We start from the raw sequence: 27407 nt of genomic DNA, 5'->3' as shown, positions 1-27407 counted from the left end.
TTTTTTTATCCATTGACCCAAATGAAAACTCCCCAACCATGGTTTAGTATCCACTACCACCTGGAATTACATATTAATTTTCTTGACAATAAAAATACTTTTTTTATGTAAATTAAGTAAACGTCAATTACTGCTTCGTTTTTAGATATGGTATTTCAAATTTTGTAGATCCCTCCTTGTCGCCTCCCAAAATTTTCCCCCATTTTTTTTTCTCACAAAAAGTCGATCGTTGCCGTCGCCGCCGCCGACTCCATCGTCACTTCCACTGTCACGCCGCTTCTCACCGTCACGCCGCTGACTCCAACACCACTTCTCACCGTCGCGCCGCTTCTCACCGTCATCACCGCTTGTTTGCCCGTAGACTTGTTGATGCCTTTTTCCATGTATTTATTATTTTCTCATTTTTGTGTTTGTTTTCCATTTTCTCACAAGGAATCAGCAAAAATGTCCACCAATTCGTTCGTTGGGATGCTCTGAGTTTGCCCGTAGAATTATTGATGCTCAACATGCAAAAATAGTCTCACGTGAGTTCATATCAAATAACTTTAAGAAATTCATCCTTTGTTGCTACCTTTTTAAGATTTATTATTGGTCTTGGCCGAAACTCTAAGAACCTGAAATTCCAGCAGTAGCAGTAGCAGTAGCAGCAGCTAGCAAATTTCAGCAGAAGCTAAAAATTTCAGCAGAAGCTAATATTTCAGAAGCTGGTATTTTTCCAGCAGATTGGAATCCAGCAGCAGACAACAGATAAAATCCAGCAGCAGCAGCACGAAATCCCAGCAGACAGTTACTAATTCAGACCATAGCCAGACCATAGCTTGTAACTGAAGCATTTAACACGAAATAAAGATTGTTAATGTCAGATTATGGCCTTAATTGGGAGGCTAACAGTCAGAATTTCACCTATAAATATCACCCTCAAGTCTCTGAAATGGGTTACACAAGCTTTGAGATTATCACTTAAATTTTCGAGTTAAGAGAGAGTGCTTTTGTCAAGCAGTAAAATCCAGTAGCGAGAGCAGCCAAATTCCAGTAGACTTCAACCGAAATTCTAGCAAATTACAGTAAGTGGGCTTATATATAAATATCTTGAAATCAGTTTGATAATTCTGTTTCAAAGTACAGTTTCTGTATGTGTATTTCTGATATATGATTTTGAAGCACTGAAACTCCCTAGTGAACTAATGGTAGGAATATATATTCTGAACATTTCTGAATTCTGATTCTGATTCTGGCCTCACCCCTTAGAGGAGAGAACATATAGGGGACTGATATCAGTTTAGCCATGAAATTCACTAACGTGCTCAGTGCTTACTAATTCTGATTTCTGTTCTGAAACCTGTGATATCTGAATTCTGATTTCTGTTCTGAAAAGATGAGTTTCTGTATATTATTGTATTACTGTTTTTGTTGAAAATGGTTTCGAAAACTGGGAGTTATTCCCGCCCCTGCCTACTGAGTGACAACCATATCACTCACCCACTAAACTCATCTCAGATAAGAACGAGGAAGAAATATTAGAGGAGAAAGAGCAAATCCAGTTCTGGGGCTGGTGAAGAAGATTATTGTTTTCAGTTTATGTTATGTTATGTTAATTCCGCTGTATCTGTTAAGGCAATGTTGTGTCTGATTTTACATTTCCGCTGTAAAACATCAGTATTCGAGTTGTAACAGATAATTGATTTATTTCGTATTATGAATAAAAGACTGGTTTCTGAATTCTGTACTCTGAGGCTTGTTGTTTTCGAATGTAAATTTGAGAGCAACGCCGGTGTCAACCAACCCCCGTCCCGGGGCGTGACATTGAAGTGGTATCAGAGCAAACCAGGTTTCATAATCTGGGGAGGAGGAACTAGAAATAATAAGTTCTGATAGAGTTCTGAAATTAATTCCTGAAAGTTACTGAAATAAGCTACTGTAATAAACTTCTGAAAATTTACTGCTGTAATAGACTACTGAAAATATAGACTAACTACGTACAGTTGGGAAAAATCAGTAAAGGAAACCAGTAGCCCGAAACCAGAACCAGTAGATGGAAACCAGTAGACCCAAAACCAGTAGCCCGAAACCAGAACCAGTAGATGGAAACCAGTAGACCCAAAACCAGTATCCCGAAATCAGAACCAGTAGACAGAAACCAGCAGATCTGAATGCAGAAGACTGGGTCAGTAGACTCGGAATGCAGCAGACTGGTTCTAACAGTGCTGGAAAAGCAGCAGACTGATTGCAGTAGCATCAGAATTGCAGTAGACCGCGAATTCCAGTAGACCGCGAATTCCAGTAGGCGCATGCAGTAGACCTTGCAAATGGCATGGAAGTTGAGGTGTTTTTCGCATAAACTTCAAACGGCCATAACTTTTGATCCAGGAGGAATTTTTACTATTAAGAGTAGGCGTTGGAAAGCTCTCGACGAGGAGAACCTAACCTAGAACTATTTAATCGTTCTAGCACCACCGACGAACCCCAAAATCCTTCGTTAAGATAGGGATAGTTTCTTTGTAAATAAAAAAAAGAGACAAAAACCGATAGTTTCTAAATAAAAAAAGACAAAAACCGATAGTTTCTTTGTCTCCCAAACAAAATCATAATGATTTATGAAAGGAAAAACATCAAGGTAGTTAGAAATATTTCTACATTGCATTTGAATATGCATTTTTAGAAACCGAACTTTATTTTCAAATGCTTCTTGGTTCGATGGCATCTCTCTAATCTATAGATCACGGATGATAGATTCTAGTCTGATATAAATCTGGATCCTTCGACCCACCGGATCTGACCCCGAAATCCGCGGGTCTTGTTTAGATTAAATATGTTAATATGAAAACAAAAATTGTCATGTCTTTGCAATTCAGCATTCAATAAAATAACAGCACTATATATTTCCACTTGATTTCACATCCTTTTGCAAATCATGCTTAGATGTACCACCGACGAACCCCAAAATCCTTCGTTAAGATAGGGATATCATCATTTCCGTAAAATTTTCCAAAATTTTGAAACTTTGAGGAATTTTTATTTTCAAACGGCTTAATATTTTTGCACCAAACTTGGTACCATTCATGTTCTTGATGTGAAGGATTTTTAGAAAAATTTTCACGCTATTCTGAGACCGAAAATTTTTGAGCCATTTTCTTCTACTAAATGTTATAGGCATACTGATTCTGTTTATTCCAGTAATTGTCTATAGTTCGACTTGTATTATTGATATCATTTCTGAACCTTCACTTTCATGATTTGGATGTAGGATATGGCTGACCAGAGTAGCTACATTAAGAGCTTAGAGAAGAAGCTAGAGAAACTTAAGGAGCATAACTACTGCCTAGAGCTGGACAAAGACGAGTTAGAGCGTCGAGCAGAACACTTCAGGTGTGATGTTCAACGATATGCTCACTATCTGCATGAAGCAGAAGAGAGGAATAAGAAGACTCAAGAAGAGTTTGAGACCTCTCAAGAGACTGTTGCCGAGTTCATCGAGTTACGTGATACATTAGTTGAGAAGATCCAAATACTTAAGGATCAAAATCACCAACTCGTACACCAACATAATCAGTACAGTGAACAGACTGATGCTCAGATTCAAGAGCTGCAGGACACTGTTGAAGTTCTTAGTGAACAGAATACAGTTCTGCATGGTCATATTGAACACCTACAAGCAGTAATAGCCAACCTAGATGAACCCGAGGAGGATCCCGAAGAAGAAGAAGAAATCGAAGAGGATCCTATGGATTTGGGATTAGGAGAAATGATAGATTAGAACATCAGTAGTGGTTTTCTTTGTAATACCACGTGTTCCATTTGCATTTATGTTCTCATTTTCGATGTTTGGTTGTAATTGCACTTTCTTGAGGAATCAATAAAATTTATTTCAATCTATTGGTTTCATATTTAAACTTTGAGCAATTACTCTATCATCAGTGCTTCATTTGTTTAGTCTCTATTCTGCCATCAACCTTAGAACTTTCTTAATTGTAGAAAATGGATGGACGACCAGTTAGAAACAATCGCAATACTCGCTACGGCAACCGCAACAATAACCGAAATGATGAGGATGCACAGCAACAACCACCACAACCACCATCAGCAGTTGGCCTCAGTCAGGTGGACTTGATGGCTATAGCCACGATTGTGGCAACCACGCTACAAGGGTTAGTGAACCCTAATGCTAACCAGCCACCGCCACCACCTCCAGCTCAGAATGGGACGAAACAGCACTATGAGGCTCTCCGAAGAGCAAGAGTTCCAAACTTCGATGGAAGCTCCGATCCTGAGGTTGGACAAAATTGGATGAAGGAGGTGGAGAATCATCTTCGGCTACTTGAGGTTCCACAAGGGATCAAAGTAGATGTGATTACACTTTTTCTTGTGGACAAAGCAGCCAAATGGTGGGAATGAGTCTCACCAGCTATGGTAAGGGCGGGACCTATCACTTGGCAAAGGTTCCGAGAGGCATTTTTGAAGCAGTACTTCCCGACAGCAGTCCGAGTGCAGAAGCTGTCAGAATTTGAAAGCTTGGTTCAAGAACCAAACATGACAGTGGTAGAATATTCATCTAAGTTCCACTCATTGAGAACTTACTCCCCAACCATCATGGGAGACGAGGCCTTGAAGATGCATCACTTCAAGAAGGGATTGAACCGTCGTATTCAATCTGCCCTTGCCGTTATCGAGCCCAATAGTTTTGATAAATTGATGGGAGCCGCCATCAGAGGCTGAGAATGACATCAAGAGGCGTGAAGGCGAGAACAAACTCAAACGTCCTCAGCCAAGCCAGTACCAATCGGGCCAGCAATTCAAGAGGCATAGGTTTTCAAGCAACCAATTTACCAGTGCTCCATCCAAAGGAACCACTTCTTCTCAATAACACAAAGAAGTAGTCAAGTGCCAAACTTGCGGATTCACACACACTGGTGAATGTCTTAGGAATTCTGGAGCTTGTTTCCGTTGTGGAAAGATGGACCATCGCATTGCTCAATGTCCTCTTCCAGATCCAAGAAACGGACCAGCATGAGGAACAACTCCAAACAAGCCTAAGGAGAACAAGCCAAATGCTCGAGTTTATACTATCACTCAAGAGGAGGCCGACAACTCAAATGATGTCGTAGCTGGTACCATTCTAATCAATAATATACCTGCTTATGTGTTATTTGATTGTGGTGCTACGCATTCATTCATGTCTAAGAGATTTGCCAAGAAGTTAGGAGCTAAGCCTGATAACTTAGAAGAACCATATAGAGTAGCAACTCCTGCTAATCGAATTTTAGAAACTCGCACTCTATATCGGAATATTGGTATTCTCATAGAAGATCAGAATTTCAAGGCAAACCTGATTCAACTAAACATGGTGGAATTCGACGTAATTCTTGGAATGGATTGGTTAGCCAAGAATCATGCTTTAGTAGACTGTCATGGAAAGATGGTAACTATCCAAGCTCCACACCAAGAGAAACTTTTATTTCATGGCAAGACCAAAGAACGAAAGACTCTCCTTTCTGCTTCTCAAACTTGGAAATCCATGAAAAGTGGAGAAGAAGTTTACCTAGCTATGTTAAGCGAGGTAAAGAGAGAAACCACACTTACACTAGAAGAGATTCCGGTAGTACAAGAATTCCCGGATGTCTTTCCTGAATAACTCCCTGGCGAACTTCCCGACCGCGAGGTGGAATTTGAGATTAATTTAGTGCCCAATGCTGCACCAATCTCAAAAGCATCATACCGAATGGCTCCGACAGAGTTGAAAGAACTCAAAGAGCAACTTCAAGAATTGTTGGACAAGAAGCAAATCCGACCAAGTGCATCTCCGTGGGGAGCTCCGTTCGGATTAACAAACGCTCCGGCAGTATTCATGGATCTCATGAACAGAGTGTTTAAACCATTTCTTGACAAGTTTGTTGTGGTATTCATCGACGACATTCTAGTATATTCGTCAAGTGAAGAAGACCATAAAGAACATCTTCGTCTCACCCTCCAGAAGCTGAGAGAAAAGGAACTATACGCCAAGTTCAAGAAATGTGAATTTTGGCTAGAAAGCGTCACATTCTTGGGACACATAATATCAGCAGCAGGAGTATCTGTGGACCCTAAGAAAGTAGAGGCAATCTCAGATTGGCCTAGACCAAAGAATGTGACAGAAATTCGAAGCTTTCTTGGGATTAGCAGGCTATTATCGAAAATTTGTTGAAGGATTCTCTTCAATAGCCATACCCCTCACCAAGCTCACACAGAAGAACTCTAAATTTCAATGGAGTGAAAAATGTGAGCAAAGTTTCGAGACTTTGAAGAAGAAGCTTACATCCACGCCAGTGTTGGTATTGCCAATTGAAGGCAAAGACTTCACCATCTACAGTGATGCATCTAAAGAAGGTTTAGGATGTGTACTCATGCAAGAGGGAAGGGTGATTGCATACGCATCAAGACAGTTGAAGCCGTATGAACAAAATTACCCAATGCATGACCTCGAACTAGCTGCAGTGGTATTTGCACTAAAGATTTGGAGACATTATCTTTATGAAGCCAAGTGTGAGATTTTCACCGATCACCAAAGTCTCAAATATTTGTTCACACAAAAGGAACTAAATATGAGACAAAGACGATGGATCGAACTCATGAAGGATTACGACTTGACAATAAGCTACCATCCAGGCAAAGCCAACAAAGTAGCAGATGCTTTAAGTCGAAAGAATATGAGTAAGGTGATCCTGACATCACTTTCAGCACAAACATGTCTTCGAGAGACAATCAAGATGAGTCAAGATAGAGATTCCGCTTTGGTGAAACTAAAAGAGCAAGTTAAAGAAGGGAAACCACCAGATTTCGAGACGGATAACAAAGGAATCTTGTGGATGAAAGGACGATTGTGCGTACAAGACATCGATAACCTTCGACAAGAAGTAATGTCTGAGGCACATAAGTCGAAATTTTCAGTCCATCCTGGCAGTACCAAGATGTACAGAGATCTGAAGAAAATTTTTTGGTGGAGTGGAATGAAGAAAGACGTGGCAATATTTGTTTCCAAGTGTCAAGTGTGCCAGCAAGTCAAGGCAGAGCACCAAAGACCTGAAGGACTTCTGCAACCTCTAGAAATTCCAGAATGGAAATGGGAACATATCTCCATGGACTTTGTTGTCGGGTTACCAAAGTCTAGACAAAGTCATGACGGCATCTGGGTAATCGTAGATAGACTCACAAAATCTGCACATTTCTTACCTGTCCGCATGAATTATAATTTGGACAAGCTAGCCACATTGTACATGAATGAGATCGTACGATTGCATGGAGTTCCAGCTAGCATAATGTCAGACAGAGATCCGAGGTTTACATCCCTTTTTTGGAAGAGCTTTCAACAAGCTATGGGGACCAAAATTACTCTTAGCACGGCCTATCATCCTCAGACCGATGGCCAAACAGAGAGGACAATTCAAACTCTAGAAGATATGCTGAGAGCATGTGCTCTAGACTTCAGTGGTAATTGGAGCGAACATCTGCCCTTAATCGAGTTCGCGTACAATAATAGTTACCACAGCAGCATTGGAATGGCACCATACGAAGCTCTGTATGGAGGAAAGTGTCGATCACCACTGTATTGGAATGAGTTAGGGGAAAAAGCCATTGTTGGACCCGAAATGATCCAAAAAACAATGGATAAAGTTGCCGTGATCAAGGAGAGATTAAAAGCTGTACAAGATCGACAGAAAAGCTGGGCTGACCTTAAAAGAAGACCCGTGGAATTCGAAGTTGGAGAGAAGGCATATGTGAAAGTGTCACCCATGAAGGGTGTTATCCGATTCAATAAGGCTGAGAAACTGAATCCCAGATACGTCGGACCATTTGAAATCCTCGAGAAAGTGGGAACACTTGCTTATAAATTAGCACTTCCACCCGACATGTCAAGAATTCACAATGTATTCCACGTTTCGTAGCTGAGAAGATATATTTCTGACCCTAGTCATATTCTTGAAGCTGGACCACTGTTGGTTGAGAGAAATTTAAACGAAGAGCTGAAATATGAAGAAATTCCGATTCGAATTGTGGATAACAAAGACCAAGTACTGAGGAGACGAACTATTCCATATGTAAAAGTACAATGATCCAATCACACCGAAAGAGAAGCTACTTGGGAGTTGGAAGAAAAGATGCGAGAACAATAGTCCTTATCTTTTTGAAGATCATGCATAGCCAAGTTTCGAGGACGAAATTTCTCATAAGGAGGGAGGGATGTGAGAACCTGATATTCCAGCAGTAGCAGTAGCAACAGCTAGTAAATTTCAGCAGAAGCTAAATATTCCAGCAGAAGCTGGTATTTTTCCAGCAGATTGGAATCCAACAGCAGCAGCACGAAATCCCAGCAGACAGTTACTAATTCAGACCATAGCTTGTAACTGAAGCATTTAACACGAAATAAAGATTGTTAATGTCAGATTATGGCCTTAATTGGGAGGCTAACAGTTAGAATTTCACCTATAAATATCACCCTCAAGTCTCTGAAATGGGTTACACAAGCTTTGAGATTATCACTTAAATTTTCGAGTTAAGAGAGAGTGCTTTTGTAAAGCAGTAAAATCCAGTAGCGAGAGCAGCCAAATTTCAGTAGACTTCAACCGAAATTCTAGCAAATTACAGTAAGTGGGCTTATATATAAATATCTTGAAATCAGTTTGATAATTCTGTTTCAAAGTACAGTTTCTGTATGTGTATTTCTGATATATGATTTTGAAGCACTGAAACTCCCTAGTGAACTAATGGTAGGAATATATATTCTGAACATTTCTGAATTCTGATTCTGATTCTGGCCTCACCCCTTAGAGGAGAGAACATATAGGGGACTGATATCAGTTTAGCCATGAAATTCACTAACGTGCTCAGTGCTTACTAATTCTGATTTCTGTTCTGAAACCTGTGATATCTGAATTCTGATTTCTGTTCTGAAAAGATGAGTTTCTGTATATTATTGTATTACTGTTTTTGTTGAAAATGGTTTCGAAAACTGGGAGTTATTCCCGCCCCTGCCTACTGAGTGACAACCATATCACCCACCCACTAACTCATCTCAGATAAGAACGAGGAAGAAATATTAGAGGAGAAAGAGCAGATCCAGTTCTGGGGCTGGTGAAGAAGATTATTGTTTTCAGTTTATGTTATGTTATGTTAATTCCGATGTATCTGTTAAGGCAATGTTGTATCTGGTTTTACATTTTCCGCTGTAAAACATCAGTATTCGAGTTGTAACAGACAATTGATTTATTTCGTATTATGAATAAAAGACTGGTTTCTGAATTCTGTACTTTGAGGCTTGTTGTTTTCGAATGTAAATTTGAGGAGCAACGCCGGTGTCAACCAACCCCCGTCCCGGGGCGTGACAGAAACATCTTATTTAACTAATACCTTTTTAGATTTATTATTTGACTTGACCGAAACATCTCATAAACTATTAGTTAGTAGTTTATATCTAAATCTACTTATGTCGTTGCTCTACGAAGAAGAAAATGTGATGTGGGTTCGCCTTTATTGACATACTTATACACCAACATTTGTTGACATACTTAGAAGCTTACCTATGAACCAGTGTGTCCATCCAATTTGAGATGTTTCGGGCAAACCAACTTTAGGAGATGCCATATTTATGACAATTTATTTGAGAATTTCTGATTCTATTATTAGTCACTTTTTGGTCTGAAAAAATCTTATTGTGAATTCTTTTTCTTTAGGTGTATCCGATTGAACTCGAATATTTATACCAGTTGGTTTTTTTGATTGAAAATGGAGGATAACAACTCATTATCACTTGAAGAATTGGAGAGAGACGATGATGAAGAAGTAGTTCAAAGTCAAACTGTGCCAGCAAACTTTGAGGTACAAATTGAAAACTCTGTTGTTGATGTTTTGGAGAGTAAACTGCTTGTGGGTATGGTTGTAAATAGTTTCGAAGATGCTTATTTGTTGTATTGTCAATATGCACATGCCAAGGGCTTTTTAGTGTGAGGAAAGGTGATCAACGATGTTTTTCTCATACTAATGAACTTCAGTCAAATGAATTTAATTGTTCATGTGAAGGTTCAAATGATGAAAGAAGTTCTAGTAAAAGGATTCTAGTTTATCAGAAGTTGATCACTAGAACTTGTTTACTAATTGATTTTTTATATTGTTTAGGGATTTGATCATGAAAAATGAAAGAACACTGGAAAGAGATGCTGGAATTGGGTGTAATAACTCTACTCAATCAACAATCTCATTAATACATTAAGCAACAAAAAAGACAACATATGCAAGGCAATAACTCTACTCATCATCACTAAAATGCAGGGATTCCAGCATGAGTTTGAGCTCCTCGGAAATCTCCATCATTCTTAACGCATTTTTCTGATGTTCACGAGCTATATCTGCTTGATCTTCTACCAATTGAGCTATTTTCTCGTTTTGTTTTTGTTTCCTACTCGAACTTGCAGTGGCAGTGGCAGTGGATGTTGAACTTGAGCATGCGTTCTTAGTAGTAGAGTTAAACGTAGTAGTGGAAGTTGAACTTGAGGCTTTCTTCTCCATATATTTCTCAAATAACTGAGATCAGTGAAGATCATAGTGAAGATAATAGGATTGTGGAAACCATTTTAGATCTGAAAAGGTGAATAAATCGTGGTGTGGGTGTAGACTTTACCATGGTTGGGAACACGTACAGGAAAGCTACTTTTCTTACACAAAAACAATGACTTTTCTCATTTGGGTAAGTGAATAAAAAACAATAAAAAAATTCCACGTAGCAGCCGATGAGTGGATTCTGGCAGTGCCTGATGAGGCATAATTGACTTTACCCACTTTTTCTTGCGTTGATTTCCCATTTCTACAAGAGGGAACCTCAAAGGCAGCGAGGGGGCAAAGTAGTTGGAATCACTGGCGAGAATTTCATGAATATCGATATATTAAGGTTGTTCTGGTATTGTTTTAAAAAATTCGTGTTTTTTTTTTCAGATTAGAGCATTATTGATTGGGAGTTTCATGTTGCTGCGAGTTTTTTGGTAATACTTTCCCATTGGTGATTTTTGACATCTTCTATGAAATGATGAATAGATGATTCTTACATCAAATGATTCCACATCTTTCGGTGAATTTGAATATATCCTCTGCAATTTTATTTCATTTGATTAACTTTAATCTAGATATTCTCTTAATTTGCGGATATTCTGATTCAATTTTTCTATGTAATGGTGATTAAGTTGCATTAATTCGGATTACATAACAAAGAGGAGAAGTGAGTATTTTGATGGAAATTTGTTTCTGAAATGGCACTTTCCTTACCAGGGATGTCAATGGGTCCGAGTTTTACCCAGACCCTCAATGGACCCGCGCGTATGGGGCGAGTTTGGGCATACTAAATGGGTCATGGGGCGGGTCTCGGGTCCAATTTTTCAGACCCATCCGGGTATGGAGTGGATCATGAGTCCTATAATAACCGTCCCATATATGTTGATATAAATACTCTATGGTTTTAATTTTATTAATTTTCATTTTTTTAGTAACTCACATCAATCATAATGATCTTAGTTATTTCTATGTCAATCGTTGCATTTGAATTTGCTTTTAGCAATAGTGGAAGAATAGTTGGTCCTCGTCTTAGTAGGCTTAATCCAACGACTTTGGAGGCATTGATGTGCTCGCGAATATGGTTGTGGGGTGAGGTAAAAAGTAAATAAATCACAGTTTTATTTTGTTATTGTAATTTCATTTTAATTTTGTTACCGCACTTTCTCTCTTTAAATTACATTTTTTTACAGTTTTAAATTATAGTTTTATTTTTTCAATGTAATTTATCTCTTTAATTTTGTAGTTAATTTTTCAAGTAGTTTACCAACTTGTCCCACCATTTTTGATGAAGAGGAAGATGATCCCCAAGAATGTGTCTGAAATATTTTCTACTTGCTGATTTTATATTGATCTGTTTAAGTTATGTTATGACTTTTTTTTTGGGATGTCAAAATTTTTTTGGAGAGCTAGTAACTCATTTTTTTATGTAATTCTTTATGTCGTGAAAATACTTTATTTGTTATTATTAAGTGTGGTCGAAGTCATGAATAAATTTTCTATTGTGTTGTATTTAGAGGGTTGTCTGTTACATAATTCAGTCATGTGAGAAGAAATATTAATGTTTTTATTTAAAAAAATCACGGGTCTCACGGCCCCGTTTCATATTCAAGGTGGGGCGGGTTCGAAGAATATTTAACCGGAGTGGGGCGGATAATGGGTCAATTTTTTTTTCATGGGGCGTGTCTTGGGTTTAGCCATATCCATCCCATACCCGCCCCATTGACATCTCTATTCCTTGCAAGAAAATTGGTCGAAGGTTTCTTTACAATGGGAAGAAACAAGAGGCACAAAGTGAACACAAAGAATTTATCTGGTTAGTGATATTGAGATTTTGGTTTTTCTATGCAGCTCAAATAATTCAAGATTACAAAGTAGTCTTGGCCAGACTAAAGGTCTATCAAGATTTTTTGGCCTCCACTGAATTGATCAAATATAAAAAAATATTGCTACCAACTGTTGTAGGCTTGTAACCTTGTGAGATTTGGTTATTCATAGAAATATTATGTCAAATTGCATCATTTAGTAAAAATGGCATTAGCATAATACTCACGGAAGGTATTTTGTGTCATGTAAGTAATATAGTTTTAACATAGTTTTTTTAGAGGAATGCCTGTGTCGTTACCTTGTGTTATATTGTTTATATATTTATCAAATCAGATTCTAATAAACTACAAAAAGTATTTTATTTTTGTATGCCAAAATACCATAACTAAATCAAATACTTTAAAAACAAAATGTGTTTAGTTACATACGTGTTGTGTGTGCCTCGTTCGCTAATATGAACATATAAATCATATACGTGAAGGTCAAATGGATAATTATTTAAATACCGACTGAAAAACATTAATAACAACTTCTACAATCTATTAGAGGGAATTTTATCCCAAAAAAAAAATTATTAGTGGGAATTGTATGTTATGTAGTAGGTCTTTTGTAATACGATCTCGTTGATATTTATCTGTGAGACGAGTCTGTTGTGTATATATTTACAATAATAAATTATATTTTTGACATAAAAAGTAATGATTTTTTTATTGGTGACTCAATTTGGAGATCCGTCTCAAAAAATTGACCCTTAAGATCGTCTCACAAAATTTTTTGTGGTATGTTATTATGCTAAACAATTGAAAGAATAAATAGGGTTTAAATATTCCTCGTTATCTTCATCCGCCTCAATTATATAGGGTATGTTAAAAAAAAATTTTTGTCTCAAATATTTAATCATGTACCATGTTTAACAATATTTTCTATTCTTTTACTAATATACTCCTATTTAATTTGGGGTATTGTAATTAATTAAGTACTGAAAACTGGAAATAGAGTTGTCAAAATAATCTAGGACCGCCATGCATGCTACATGACTAGTTTTGGTGAGTTGTGGAGTAGCTCACTCAACCTATAAAATATAACTAAAAATTGGAGGACGGGTCGGCCAAATAGGCGGATTGAATTGATAATTTCTAACTCACCCAAATGACGCTTTTTTTCGGGTTGCGGGCTTGCCCGCTGTCACAAGTCTAATATCAAGATAACAAATTATTTATATCAACAATCATTAAATTAGAATACGCTTGAAAAGTTGTGTTAAGTTTATTTTCATTGAATTCCTTATTCTATGTGAAAAAATAAACGACCTATATAATTACGGAAAATTTATTATTTATGTTACACAAAAACTCCTATAAAACTATCTACAACTTAATTTTGTTAGACTGATCATCCTCTATCTAACCCAACTTGTGAAAAAAATATTATTTTTATGTTGAAAATTTTATTTTTCATTCCAGATATGGACCATATCAATACATTTCTCGGATATAAATATTTTAGAATGTCTCACGTCAAACATATTAATAATTTATACGTATGAATCCATATGCATCGATTAATTATTCGTAAAAGAAAAATACAACCAGGGCCGTGCTTATTCAGAGTCAAGAGAGTCCAACGACTCAGGCTCATCTCTTTTTTTGGACCCAAGATTTTAAATTTTTTTTATTACATATAAAAGGAAAAAACCATTTTTTAATTTATAAATATTAAAATATAAAGAATCAATAAAATATCAAATAAAAGCCTGAAAATTGCTCTTCCTTTTCACCGCTCCACTCTTCTATCCTTCGTCTTATCCATATTTGACTCCAGCATCAATTGCTCACCCTTCTAAGTGTATTAATGTTATGTACGCTAATAATTTGTATTATAATACTTTCCCCCCTGAATCTTGCTACTTGAATAATTTGATTTCTATTGATATATTGGATTTAGGTTTGTAGTTTTATGATTACAAGTTGGGTTTTCTTTCGCTGTGATTTCTGGGTTTTGTTTGACGCGTGTAGTGTGTGGTAATTGCGCGTCATTCTTTTTCTGTAAATTATTTACAAGAGAAAAAGAAAATGAGATTTTATGGACTATGGTATGAGTGGCTTTTTCTTTGTTTATTTTCTATTTTTGAATTATGTGCTCCGAACGAGATTGATAAAAAAAATGTACTTTTTCCTTGTATTTCTAGTATACCCATACAATTTTCTGGTCTAAATTAATCAAATTTGGACATTGTGGACATATAAACCACATTTTATGTTTGCGAAGGTTGCTTAGTTATGTACTGTGATGTTATGCAGGGCTGAGTGAGGAATGTTTAACCCTTAAAATGAAATGTGGTTACATATCATATGTAATTTTTGTAGCCTCGGAGGAGGATACGGAGCTGGTGGGGGGTCGAACAGGGTCCTTTACACCCTTCAAATGAAAATGTAGTTAAATTTCATGTAACCTCGAAGGAAGCAGAGCTGTTTCAGCATTATTATCTGTAATCACTACAAGAAAAACACCCAACGACAATGCATCTACGACAACGGTTTTTTTTGAAAAACCGTTGTCGTAGAGTTTTTAACAACGGTTTTAATGAAAATCGTTGTCGTAGGTGCGACTTTACAACGGTTTTTACAAAACCGTTGTCTTTTAGGGGGTCAAAGACAATGATTTTCTAAAAATCGTTGTCTTTTAGGGGGTCAACGACAACGGTTTTTGGAAAACCGTTGTCTTTCAGCGTTTTTTTAGGGCAAAAGACAACGGTTCTATGAACCGTTGTCTTTTGGCGTGTTTTTTGGCCAATCGACAACGGTTTATGAAAACCGTTGTCGATTAGCGTGTTTTTTTGACAAATGACAACAGTTTTTTTAAACCGTTGCCATATTTAGCGACGGATTTAGAAATTCCGTCGCTAATTTCAACTTAGCGACGACTGTAGGCAAGTCGTCGCTAATTATTGCAATGCTTTTAGATAAACCGTCGTTACGGATAACGACGGTTTAAGTTAAATTCGTCGCATGTCAAAACATGCCACAGTTTTTTAAAAACCGCCGCTACCTTTAGCGACTGGTTTTCTTGTAACCGTCGCAACATTTGGCGACGGTTTTATATAACCGTCGCTAATTTGAAATTAACGACGGTTAAGCCAAATACCGCGCAAACTCTCTATAAATATCTCTATTTTCGATCTATTTTCCACTACAACACATAAAAGTTTTTCTCTCTTACACTATTTTATTACTTCTCACAACACTTAAAGTTTTTCTCACTACTTCATAACACTTAAAATTTTTTTCTCTTACACAATTTTATCACTTCACACAACACTTAAAATTTTTCTCACTATTTCATAACACTTAAAATTTATTTCTCTTTAATGATTTTACTACTTTACAACACTTAAAATTTTTCTCTCTTACACGATTTTAGTTTCGATTGTTAGTTTCTTTTAGATTTATTAAATTATTAATAGAATTTTTTTTATTTTTCGAAACAACTTAGCGGCGGAACTCATGATTAAAGACCGTCGCTAAATTTAGCGATGGTCGTTATATTGTAACCGTCGCTAAATTTAGCGACGGTTACGAAGAAAACCGTCGCTAACTTAGTTAGAAAACCGTCGAAAATTCTACCTACCATGACGGATAAAAATCGTTGTCGTTGAACGGACTTTTAACAACACCCTCATTTGGAACAGTTTTAAAAAGGCTACGACAACGGATAAAATCCGTTATCGTATTTCGTTTTTGTTGTAGTGAATATTTGTTAGATTTACCTGCTTGGATTGCGTCTAGACTGTGAAGCTTATTTAGAAAAAGTTGTTATTCTAAAAGAAATTTTTGTTTGGGTTTCATTTGAAAAAGAAAAGTTTTCAGAATCACAAGCCTGAAAAGTAGCTGAACTGCAGCTTAAAAAAAACTTATATTACTACTGTCTTTAAACATAGACATGCTCCTATTGTTCATTGAATTATTTGTTTTTGAATTGTTAGGTTAATCATGCCTCCTAAGTACATGTCTGGGTCTCAAAAAAGAAAAAGAAGGCTAAATATGAAGAAATGATTCAAAGTCAAGCTGGAGATATTAACAAGTACTTTGTTTCAAACAAAAACATAGTTGCAGAGGTTGAAAACACGGTTGATAATTCAATTAGCAGAGAACAAGATAATGAATTGGATGAGAATGAGATTGATACTAAAAAAGTCCTTGAGTCTATCGATGTGGATGTATTCAATGATCATGAGAAAGATGAAGAGTTTGTTCAATATGAGAACTTGAATCAGGAAACTTGGTCTGATGATCCGGCAAAGTGGGACAACATTGATAAAAAAGTTAGAAACTTTTTAGTAGAAAGAGGTCCGAAATAGAGATGTCATAAATGTGTTTCCTAAAGATAGCGCTAACAGGCATTTCAATGTTTCACATTATATGAGAATTTTGCCAAACGGGGAGGAAAGTGATAGAAGATGGGCTATTATATTCAGTTTCTTGTAACAAGATTTTTTTTTTTGCTGTAAGTTATTCAAGAAGCAAGTAACAAAGACTGGATATATATGGTCAGTTAGCTAATGAAGGATACAATGATTGGCATAATTTGAGTCGATGTCTTGCAAATCATGAAGCGAGTAAGGAGCATATGGAGTGTATGACGAATTGGCTTGAATTGGAAAGAAGATTGAAGACAAATAAAGTGATTGATGCAGGAGTACAAGTACAAATTAATAAAGAAAGAGAGCATTGGAAATAAGTGTTACAGAGGATAATCGCAGTTGTTCAACGATTGGCGAAAAATAACTTAGCATTTCAAGGAAGTTGTGAAAAACTTTATGTTGAACAATTGTTTGTTTCTACAAATGATTGAAATGATTGCAGAGTTTGATCCAGTAATGAAAGAGCACCTCCGACGGATTAAAAACCATGAGACTTATACTACATATCTTGGTTGCAGAATTCAAAATTAGTTGATACAGATGTTGGCAAGCGAGGTAAGAAAAACAATACTTGCAAAGGTAAGACAAGCAAAATATTTTTCAATCATATTAGATTGTACTCCTGATATCAGTCACAAAGAGCAAATGTCCATTGTCATACGATGTTTAAATGATTCAGAAAGTTTCACAAAAATAGAAGAATATTGGGTGCAATTTTTAGATGTTGATGATACTTCGGGACTTGGGCTTTATATGCATCTTAAAAATGCTTTAGTCAATGTTGAGCTTGATATTGATGATATTAGAGGTCGAGGATATCATAATGGATCTCATATGAAAGGTATGCATAAAGGTGTACAAAAATGTTACTTGAAATGAATCTCAGAGCTTTTTGTACTCCTTGTGGTTGTCATTGTCTCAATTTAGCTTTGTGTGATATGGCGAATTGTTGTCCTAAGGCTATGTCATATTTTGGAGCAATACAACGGATCTATACATTGTTCTCCTCTTCTACCAAGCGGTGGAAGATTTTCAAAGATCACGTAAAGGGTTTGACAGTTAAGCTATTATCACAAACACGATGGGAAAGTCGTGTTGAGAGTGTTAAACCTATAAATGAGCAAATTGCACAAATAAGAGATGCTTTGTATGTCTTGGCAAATGATAGTGAAGATCCCAAAACGAAGAGTGAAGCTAAGTCCTTAGTGTTATATGAACTTGAGAATTTTGAATTCTTGCTTGGTGTGGTAATTTGGTACAAGTTGTTGCATGATATCAACACTATGAGTAAATTTCTTCAATCTGAAAATATGGATATTGATGTTGCTATCAAACTTTTAAAAGGAATTGTTTTATTTCTTGAAGAATTTAGAGAAGATGGTTATGATAAGTCCATGGTTGAAGCTAAAGAAATGGCATGTGAGATGGGCATTGAAGCTGTATTTCGAGAGAAACGTGTTATTCGAAGAAATAAACAATTTGGTGAAATTAACAATGAAGAAGTGATACAGTCAGCTGCAGAATCTTTTCGAATTAACTATTTTCTCTTTATAATCGATCAAGCTCGTTCTTCTATGAAAGCTCAATTTGAACAGTTTCAAAAATATGAAGAAACATTTGGTTTTTTCAATCTAAAGAGGTTACAACGTGCAGACGATGAAATCTTGTTGAGGTCTTGCAAGAATCTTGAAAATTCTTTGACTCGTAAGGGTTGTTCTGATATTAATGGGGATGATCTATTTTCGGAGTTGACATTCTTGAGGTGCTCATTACCAAGAGAAGCTAAATCGGCAATTGATGTAGTGAATTACTTGAAGAAAATGGATGGGTGTTTCCCAAACGCTCATATTGCTTATAAAATCTTGTTGACTGTCCCGGTCACTGTAGCAAGTGCAGAGCGAAGTTTCTCAAAGTTAAAGCTCATCAAAACTTTTCTCCGATCAACCATGTCACAAGAAAGATTGAATGGATTGACTCTATGTTATCGATTGAGAAAGAAATTACTGAACACCTTGATTATACAGACTTGATTAATATTTTTAGCTCTAAAACTGTTAGATGTGTTGTTTTTTAGTGATCATTTCGGACATGTTTGATATTTTTATTCATTTAGTTTTTTATATTGTCTTTAACGAATTGATTTAATTTGAAAAATTGCTATGGAACTAAAAAAAATATGAACACAAATTATGATTCAGATGTCTCTTTTTAAAAGTTAGACTCAAGCCCAAATATTGTTAGGATCGGCCCTGAATACAATCTGTTACTATTTTTTATGTATGAGTCCCATAATCTTCGGTTAATTATTCGTAAAAGAAAAATGCAAACAGTTATATAAATGTTGGTAAATGAAACCTATGCAACTCACACTACTCTTATTTATAGAAACTGGAAAATTATATTTTTGATAATGTGATTTGTATATTTTTATATTTGGATTTGTATTATAGTCAATTTCTGATTTTATTAATTATCATTTTTTAAATTTTTGTAATTTTTTATTGACGGCGCTGACATGTCGTGAGGATATGATGAAGTGTCATCGAAAATTTCTAACGATGGTCACAAAAATTGTCGACATGTCCCAATACTCTGATTAAAAAAACTAAAATTGAAAAAAAAACATATAAATAGAATATAGCCGTGAATTAATCGATTACATAACAAAAAAATGTAAACGACGTCATGGTCCATTTTTTTTCTCTTCTAGAAACGGGTGGAACAATAAACAAAAATTTTCTTTGTAAATGTAACATTAATATATTATTATAATATGTAATGATGATTTCTGCAGTAAACAGTAGGAAATGTTTTATACTATTTCTTGTTTCTGTGTTTCCCCTTCTTTCTTTTTTCTTTTCTTTTTTTTCTTACCTACTTCTCTCAGTATTCGTGCTCATATTCATTTATATTCAACATCTTATCGTACAAACCACTGTCCGGTTCTCAGAAAGAAAGAGAGAATGGAAAAGCTACAAAAATACTGAGGAGAACCTCGGTACAAAGGACCTGACTCGAACCCTAGCCCGTACCAACTGAATCTCATGTTAAGGTATTAAAAATCCCTCTTCCACAAACAGCATATCTTTCCGTTTCAGGAACTGAAAATATACTGTATGTAATCAATTATGTTCGTATTTTCTTGGAAATAAGGTTTTTGTAGACTTTAATGTGTGAAAACTGGTAATGGTTCTTGATTTTACTGCTTTCCAAACGTGGATCTCTATTTTTTCTTGCTTATTTCAAGTGGGTTTCTCCTCTCTTGGCTTTTCCAGATGAAATATTGTAGCAGTTAATAGATCAGGGTTTTCTCAAGGAAGAATTTCTAGTCTTTTGTTGTTAAAATCTAGGGTAATCTGTAAGAAAAAAATAGAGCTAAGAAATTAAATTTCATCTGTTTAGATTTTGGGATTTCTCTTCCTTGGATCTAATTCTTGAACTAGATAGAATAAATATTTTGGGGAAAAAAGGTAAAAGGTGCAATATATTATTTATATCTCTTTTCTATTACCCCGATGTAACGGAGGAGAGCTTGCTGGTGCATTCGAGAGTAATTTGTTTGTTTGTTTGTTGAAGTTATTAGGAGAGAGAAACAAGAAAGGGCTTAGTTTATTGTGTTCAAATCTTTAGCGTCATTATTTTCTTGGAATTAGAGAAATTTGTTGAAGAAAAAGGAGATGGCGAATAGATGGTGGGCAGGAAATGTGGCGATGCATCAAGGTCACTCTCTTCACCTAGTAAACACCGCAGAAGATGAAAATGCAGCTCTGAATGCATCAAATAGTAGTGGAAGCAACCCTAACCAAAACCCTGATGATGGAGAAAACGAGGAAGATTTAAACCCTTCTGGGGATCTTGAAATCTCGGAACCATCCTCCAGCTCGGGACGCCGGCCGAGGGGAAGGCCGCCCGGTTCGAAGAATAAGCAAAAACCACCTATTGTTATCTCTAAAGAAAGCCCAAATGCCCTCCGTAGCCATGTCTTGGAAGTGAGCAGCGGTAGTGATGTTTCCGAGAGCATTGCGACCTTCGCACAGCGGCGCCATTGCGGTGTTTCGGTTTTGAGTGGTAGTGGGATTGTTACGAATGTGACGATACGCCAGCCTTCTGCTCCAGCTGGAGTGATCACCCTCCAGGGAAGATTCGAGATACTGTCATTGTCTGGAGCGTTTTTACCGGCTCCTTCTCCACCCAATGCTAGTGGGCTGACGGTGTACCTGTCTGGTGGTCAGGGGCAGGTGGTAGGGGGCACGGTTGTAGGTGCCTTGATGGCATCGGGCCCGGTGATGATTATTGCAGCAACTTTTACAAATGCGACTTATGAGAGGTTGCCAATGGAAGATGAGGCCACCGGAGAAGGAATGGAAATGTCGTCAGGAGCGAATACCGGGGCAATTGGTGGTTCAGGATCTACCCCTCATGGTTTGTCAGCGAATCCTCCGGCGTCATCCATGCCTCTCTATAACCTACCCCAAAATTTACTTCCCAACGGACCGGATGTCTTTTGGGCTCCCCCACCACGCCCTCCTCCTTATTGAGTCGTGTAATTTGAATGGATGCAAGCCTCGTCGATCGGATTTCTCGTGAGCATAGGATCATGAAGCAAGGTTAGGATCATTGTGTACTCCTTGTAAATGAATTCTGTCACTAGGTCTTTAATTTCTCCTTTTGCCATGTATTTTGTCTTAATTGTGAACCCATGAAAATGCACAACGAATAAGGTGACATCTCTGAATTTCTTAGCTATTTGATTTAACCTATCTTTTATCATTATGTTTTTCTAAAATTTTATGCTCCTTCTCTGTACTTTTCTATATATAAATGTTGATTTGATGATATTAATTAGTATAGTAATTAGAAAACACACACACACACACTATCTATATATATATATATATATCTATTCTCAAGGTAACACAGTACTAAACCATTAATCTGTATTCTCTCTTAATCTGTCATTTCAGGGTTCAAATTGGTTGGAAAAGTGACCCATTAATTAACTTTTGATTTTGTTTGGTATCAAATCAATATGGCTTGTGTGGATATTTTTTTACTTCTCACAACTCGAGTTGAAATGACCCATTTTAGCTCTAATTCTAAGCATCGATTTGATCATCGTAATCCTTGCGATTATGCCTTCAAGAGCACAATGGCAATTATGGACTTGCGTATGGTGTATAGTTGGGAAAATTGCATTTTTGGTTCGGAATATCTGACTATTTTGTGATTTCGGCCTTGGATGTCGTTAAATTTCAGATTTAGTGTGTAATATTTTTTGTGTGTGACAATTTAAGTCATTTCTCACCTTACAACACTCTTTATTAAAATAGCTAAAATTGTAAAAAAAATATCGAAAGATACAATATTAATAATGAAATTTGATAACATAAAATATAGAAAGCCATTCATAATCGAAACCAAGATTACAATTCTCCAACTTAAATATTTAATATGAAATTTTAGGTTGAAACTCATATTCATGAAAAGAATCCTCTACGTACGGTCAGGAAAGAGATTAGTCACATTTATTGGTAATTATCGGTAATTTTGGGGTCATTATTCTATTTTAATTCCATGAGCTTAGATATCCGAAGTCCTAAAATATAATTTGATCTTTTCGCATATATAGATTTTATTTTTTATTTACTTATTTTTTTTACAATTTTGTTTAGCTTGTTAATTTTTAATTTGTTTTGTGCTTTTACTCTAACGACCGTAACAATCATGGGTCATAGGTTGATCCAACATGAGACTCGGCTCATGCTTATGCACCACTACTCGTAATAGGACGTAGGTCGGTCTAGCATGAGCCATAACACATGTCAATCTATCGTCACTCATAAAATATCTCATTTATGGAAAGTGGTTTCTTTTGTCTGTCACAAGCACTTGAACCCAATACCGCCAGACTTATTTACTTATATTCTTAAAGTGTTGGTACCAAATTGACTAGTATGAATGACGGTGTATGAACATGAACTACGACTCATGTTGGATCAACTTACGATCCATGACCGTCTCATGTTATCTTACTGCCCATGATCGTTACATTTATTTATATATATTGACATTTGAGAATAGGGGAGGCTGGCCGAGAGCTTAAAAAAATTTGATTTTTTCCATTTATTTTTAAATAAACAGACCTCCAAATACCACCCTGAAACCACATTTGATTCTTTAGTTTCTCTAGCATTGTATAAGAAGGAAAATATGGCAAATTTAATGGGTGTTTAACCCTTTATATAGTGTGACACTGGTCTTTCAGGCGATTCTGTCAATGTTCTGTCTTGATTGACGCGACAATTTTTTTTGCAAATCAAATAATATTTTTATTTTTCAAGAACTATTACACCTACTGTCTATATATTCTCTAAATATATATAGTAGGCTGTATTTTTTTAAATAAAATCGAATATATTGCAAATCAAATATTTTTTTGCTCAGGAAAAATAAAATTTAGTGCATTAAAATAACACTTTGACGGATTAAAAGAATAAAATTTAAAATTAGATAAATTAGTGAACTAAAAACCCTAATGAAATATTTATTTGTAAAGGTGGGGGTATACACACATACACACTTATAGTCTATGTCACGTCCCAGAAACGGGGTTAGTCGACACCGGCGTTGCTCTCAAATTTACATTCGAAAACAACAAGCCTCAAAAGTACAAAATTCAGAAACCAGTCTTTTTATTACATAATACTAAATAATTCATTGTCTGATACAAACTCAAATACAAATGTTTTACAGCGAAAATGTAAAACCAGACATAACAATGTCTTAACAGATACAACGGAAACATAACTTAGAATTTAACAACAACAATATTCTTCACCAGCCCCAAAACTGATGATGCTCTTCTTCTTCTAACATTTCTTCCTCGTTCTTATCTGAGATGAGTTTGGTGGGTGAGTGATATGGTTGTCACTCAGTACGCGGGGACGGGAATAACTCTCAATTTTCAAAGTCATTTTCAACAGAAACAGTAATACAAATAATATATAGAAACTCTTATTTTCAGAACAAGAATCAGTATTCTTGAATCAGTATTCAGAACAGAAATCATAAATTTAACAAGTAAGCACTGAGCACGCTTGTGAATTTCATGGCTAAACTGATATCAGTCTCCTATATGTTCTCTCCTCTAAGGGGTGAGGCCAGTAATCAGTAATCAGAATTCAATAATGTTCAAAATATATATTCATACCATTAGTTTACTAGGTTTCGGTGCTTCAAAAATCAGATATCAGAATTCAAAAATACATATACTTTGCTTCAAAACAGAAGTCATCAAACGGTTTTCAAGATATTAATACATAAGCCCACTTACAGTAATTTTCTAGAGAGTTTCGGTTGAAGTCTGGAAATTGGCTTGTTCTCGCTACTGGATTTTCTTGCTCGAAAAAGACACTATCCTAGCTCGAATTTCAAGTGTTAACTCAAGATTTGTGTAATATCAATTCAGATATTTGAGGGTGTTATTTATAGGCAAAATTCTGACTGTTGATGTAACGTCTCGCTCATTTTAAAAGTGCGGAAATATATTTTTTTAAAGGCTAGCATTTATAAATCTACATTTAAAATAATCATATTTATTTGACAACAAAAATAGCGCGGTTTAAAATAACCAAACTGGTCCAAAACCACGTAAACGTAAACGTGTAAAAATCATAAAATCATCATCGTAAGAAAATGTTCATCTCCTCTCAATTGCATAAATCGTAATGCGGAAAACATGTGGTCCTCGGGTTGTGTCACCGCACCAGGTCTGCCTACTCATAGTTCGGCACCTCCAGTCTCCTCAACATTTAGCTCACCTGCATCACACACGCCTAATGAGTCTAAAGACTCAACACACCTGTACCAGGAATAACAAGTACATATACATAGCACATAGCAGTGAAAAATATCATACTCAACATATCTTTCATGAACTTAAAAGCATAACGTAAACGTGTTGTGTAAAATCATATCGTGTCAAAGCATGTCATCATATACGTAAACGTGTCGTATCCTTTCAAAACATGATAATAATCATAGCATGTATCATCGTATCAACATATACGTGTTAAAGCATGTCAACTCATGTCATCATATACGTAAACATTTCCTTTTTAATTGAATTCAGTTCATTAGTTGTGACTTTCGTATCAGCTCTATCATATCAGCTCTATCGTATCAGCTCTATCGATGGATCCATCTACATGTAACCGTGGTACCCGGCGGCGAGGGACATCAGCGACAGCATTACCCGTCCACTGAGCCCGGGCCTCAGCTCATCATATCTCATATCATCGTATACATATATATCATCAGTCACAACCAAATCACATCCTTCAAAAATAGCATCATAATCATCACTTAATAAAAACATGCATACACATAACTTTTTCCTTCAAACCAAGCATGCACTGTATTTATCATAATTGCGTAAAACTCATAAATGTGATGCATAAACATTTAAATCATGATAAAATGTGCTCAGGGCGGTGCCAGGTCCAAAATCTCACCCCGGGTGCAAAATGACCATTTTGCCCTGGAAACCCAAAAATTATCGTTTCACCTCTAGACGTAAAATTTCACATTTGTGACCTTTTCTTAATTCCAATGACTCTAACGTATCCCAAATAATTATTTAAGCCTACAAGAATTTTTTCATATTTTTATTTGGCTTAAATCGATGACCTTTAAATTAATCCTTAATTATAACATAATAATGCGCTTTAATCCCGAATTAAATCAAACCTTAACATAAAATTCCCAAATTAAAAACTTAGACTTCTAATAATTATTTGAGCTTAAATATAATTTTCTATAATTTTATTCAGCTTAAATATAGGCGTTTCAATTAATCCTTTAATTAACGTTTCGTGCGGCGATTAAATCCCGGATCATTCCAAAACTCATTATTTTGATCCGAAACTCACCAAGCTCTTAAAAATATCTCAAAACATATTTAAAAGTATTTCTTAGACGTAATTTCGAGCTTATTTAATAACTTAATCGAATTGTTTTAAAACTTAGACCGAGGTCCCGGTTTTAACCCGAATCGAACCGAAACTTAACCAAAACTTTCTTAACTTTTTACCACACCTTATAAACTCTTAAAAGACCTTAATTTCCCCAAAACCAGCCCCTCAGTCCTTCGAACATACCTTGGGCAGCAGCTGGAAAAATACAGCAGCTCATCCCTCACCCCTAGCCGAGCTACTAGCACACGATCACCACTCCTTCACCAAATCCGATGGCTCCAGCCACCCACCAACCTTTCTTAGACCATCCTAGGACACTACTGGACTGAATCAACCCAAGGATTCAGTCTCATGCACGCTGGAAATCGCACTCCCGCGCTGACACGCCAAGAGCTCCACCCGCGGCCCTAACTCCTTCACTCGATCGATCTGTCCCAGGGGTGGTACCAGCAGCACACAGGCCTTCCTCAGCCACTGCTCAGACCTCTTATGGTCTGGTTCAGGCCTTGGAATCAACTCTCAAGCCATCGGCTCCACTCATGTCTCCCGATCTGCACCACCCGAGCCCCTCCTTGCCACAACTCACGATCTACAACCCAAACTCCTTAAGTCTCGACTCCATCACCAAATCCCCTAACTCATGACATGTCTCGGTCCCTTAGCAACAAAACTACAGCAGTCCCTTGCAACAAATCTTGAAAAACAGTGAGTAACAAACCATGGGTTGCAAGAACACACTCAAAACCCGAAAACTCTTATGCATAAGAATGGATCGAAAGTTTCATGCACAAACTCAATCAACAGTATATAAAACGAGTGTTATGCAAAAAGAAATGATACAATGCGTGCCTTATGAGTTTGGAGAGCAAGAATGAAGCGAAGGAACCCGGGAGAAGTTTTTCTTTTGCAAACCAAGATCATAAAAGCTTTGCCATGCCAATACCGAAAAATGCATAAACATAACACACATGACAGCACATATATGACGTGAATGATGCAGAAATAATGATACAATGCGTGCCTTATGAGTTTGGAGAGCAAGAACGAAGCGAAGGAACCCGGGAGAAGTTTTTCTTTTGCAAACCAAGATCATAAAAGCTTTGCCATGCCAATACCTGAAAAATGCATAAACATAACACACATGACAGCACATATATGACGTGAATGATGCAGTAATAATGATACAATGCGTGCCTTAGATGTTATAGAAGCGAGGAGATCGAAGAACGAGCGCCGGAGACAAATTTCTTTGAAGGAAATGCTATGGCCGAGGGAACTAGTTGCTAAGTTGCTGAAACTGAGAGAAGAGGTTGAGGGAGGGGATAAAGTCTGCTATCTTCACGTGGAGGGGCTGCTGAATTTAAATGGGTGGGTGGAAAATTAAGTTTAGGTTTAGTTTAAGTATAGTTTAGGTTAATTAAAATGTGTATTAATGAGCCTCAATTAAAATAAAAAAGATTTTAAGTCCAATAAGCTTAAAAATAGGCCCGTTAATTCCAAACACACTCCCGAAAAATATTTCGTATTGGAAAGATTTTGAAATTATTAGCCGAACCCTCAAAAAGTCCCCCGATTCGATAAAATTTACGTATCGTTAAAAATTAAAATCATGCGGGTAA

General features: G+C 36.4%; 1 protein-coding gene, 3 long non-coding RNA genes and 1 pseudogene across 8 annotated transcripts; 3 read left to right on the top strand and 2 right to left on the bottom strand.

The window, feature by feature from the left end:
- Positions 1–351: 351 nt before the first annotated feature.
- Positions 352–10495, top strand: LOC142517361 (uncharacterized). Its single transcript, XR_012813115.1, has 2 exons — positions 352–524; positions 9702–10495. It is a non-coding gene; the product is annotated as an uncharacterized LOC142517361 (long non-coding RNA).
- On the bottom strand, positions 375–9702 carry LOC142517372 (uncharacterized). The gene is made up of 2 exons (XR_012813126.1): positions 9361–9702; positions 375–604 (listed from the first exon to the last, which is right to left on the bottom strand). It is a non-coding gene; the product is annotated as an uncharacterized LOC142517372 (long non-coding RNA).
- Positions 10496–16441: 5946 nt separating the features above from the next.
- LOC142556817 (uncharacterized) lies at positions 16442–18887 on the top strand (annotated as a pseudogene).
- A 749-nt stretch (positions 18888–19636) lies between these two features.
- LOC142538412 (AT-hook motif nuclear-localized protein 15-like) lies at positions 19637–21583 on the top strand. 5 transcript variants are annotated; one of them, XR_012818731.1, is made up of 2 exons: positions 19637–19865; positions 20089–20383. XR_012818731.1 is itself a non-coding variant. In XM_075643744.1 (2 exons), exon 2 carries the CDS (start codon positions 20491–20493, stop codon positions 21349–21351), a length of 861 nt encoding a protein of 286 aa, XP_075499859.1. In that variant the 5' UTR covers positions 19659–19859; positions 20467–20490; the 3' UTR covers positions 21352–21583. The 5 variants fall into 5 exon arrangements, 4 of the variants coding, with proteins under 4 accessions (XP_075499859.1, XP_075499867.1, XP_075499856.1 ...); XM_075643744.1 differs by lacking the exon at positions 20089–20383 and adding an exon at positions 20467–21583 and having other exon boundaries at positions 19659–19859; XM_075643752.1 differs by lacking the exon at positions 20089–20383 and adding an exon at positions 20390–21583 and having other exon boundaries at positions 19659–19859.
- Positions 21584–24451: 2868 nt separating this feature from the next.
- On the bottom strand, positions 24452–27407 carry LOC142517350 (uncharacterized). The gene is made up of 2 exons (XR_012813104.1): positions 25972–27407; positions 24452–24633 (listed from the first exon to the last, which is right to left on the bottom strand). It is a non-coding gene; the product is annotated as an uncharacterized LOC142517350 (long non-coding RNA).

This window comes from Primulina tabacum, chromosome 1 (assembly GCF_025594145.1).
Source record: "Primulina tabacum isolate GXHZ01 chromosome 1, ASM2559414v2, whole genome shotgun sequence".
NCBI lineage: Eukaryota > Viridiplantae > Streptophyta > Magnoliopsida > Lamiales > Gesneriaceae > Primulina > Primulina tabacum.
This window is presented reverse-complemented; position numbering and strand designations above follow the sequence as displayed.

Coding starts and splice junctions, on each gene's coding strand:
- LOC142538412 (XM_075643744.1), top strand. CDS start 20,491: ATGGCGAATAGATGGTGGGCAGGAAATGTGGCGATGCATCAAGGTCAC.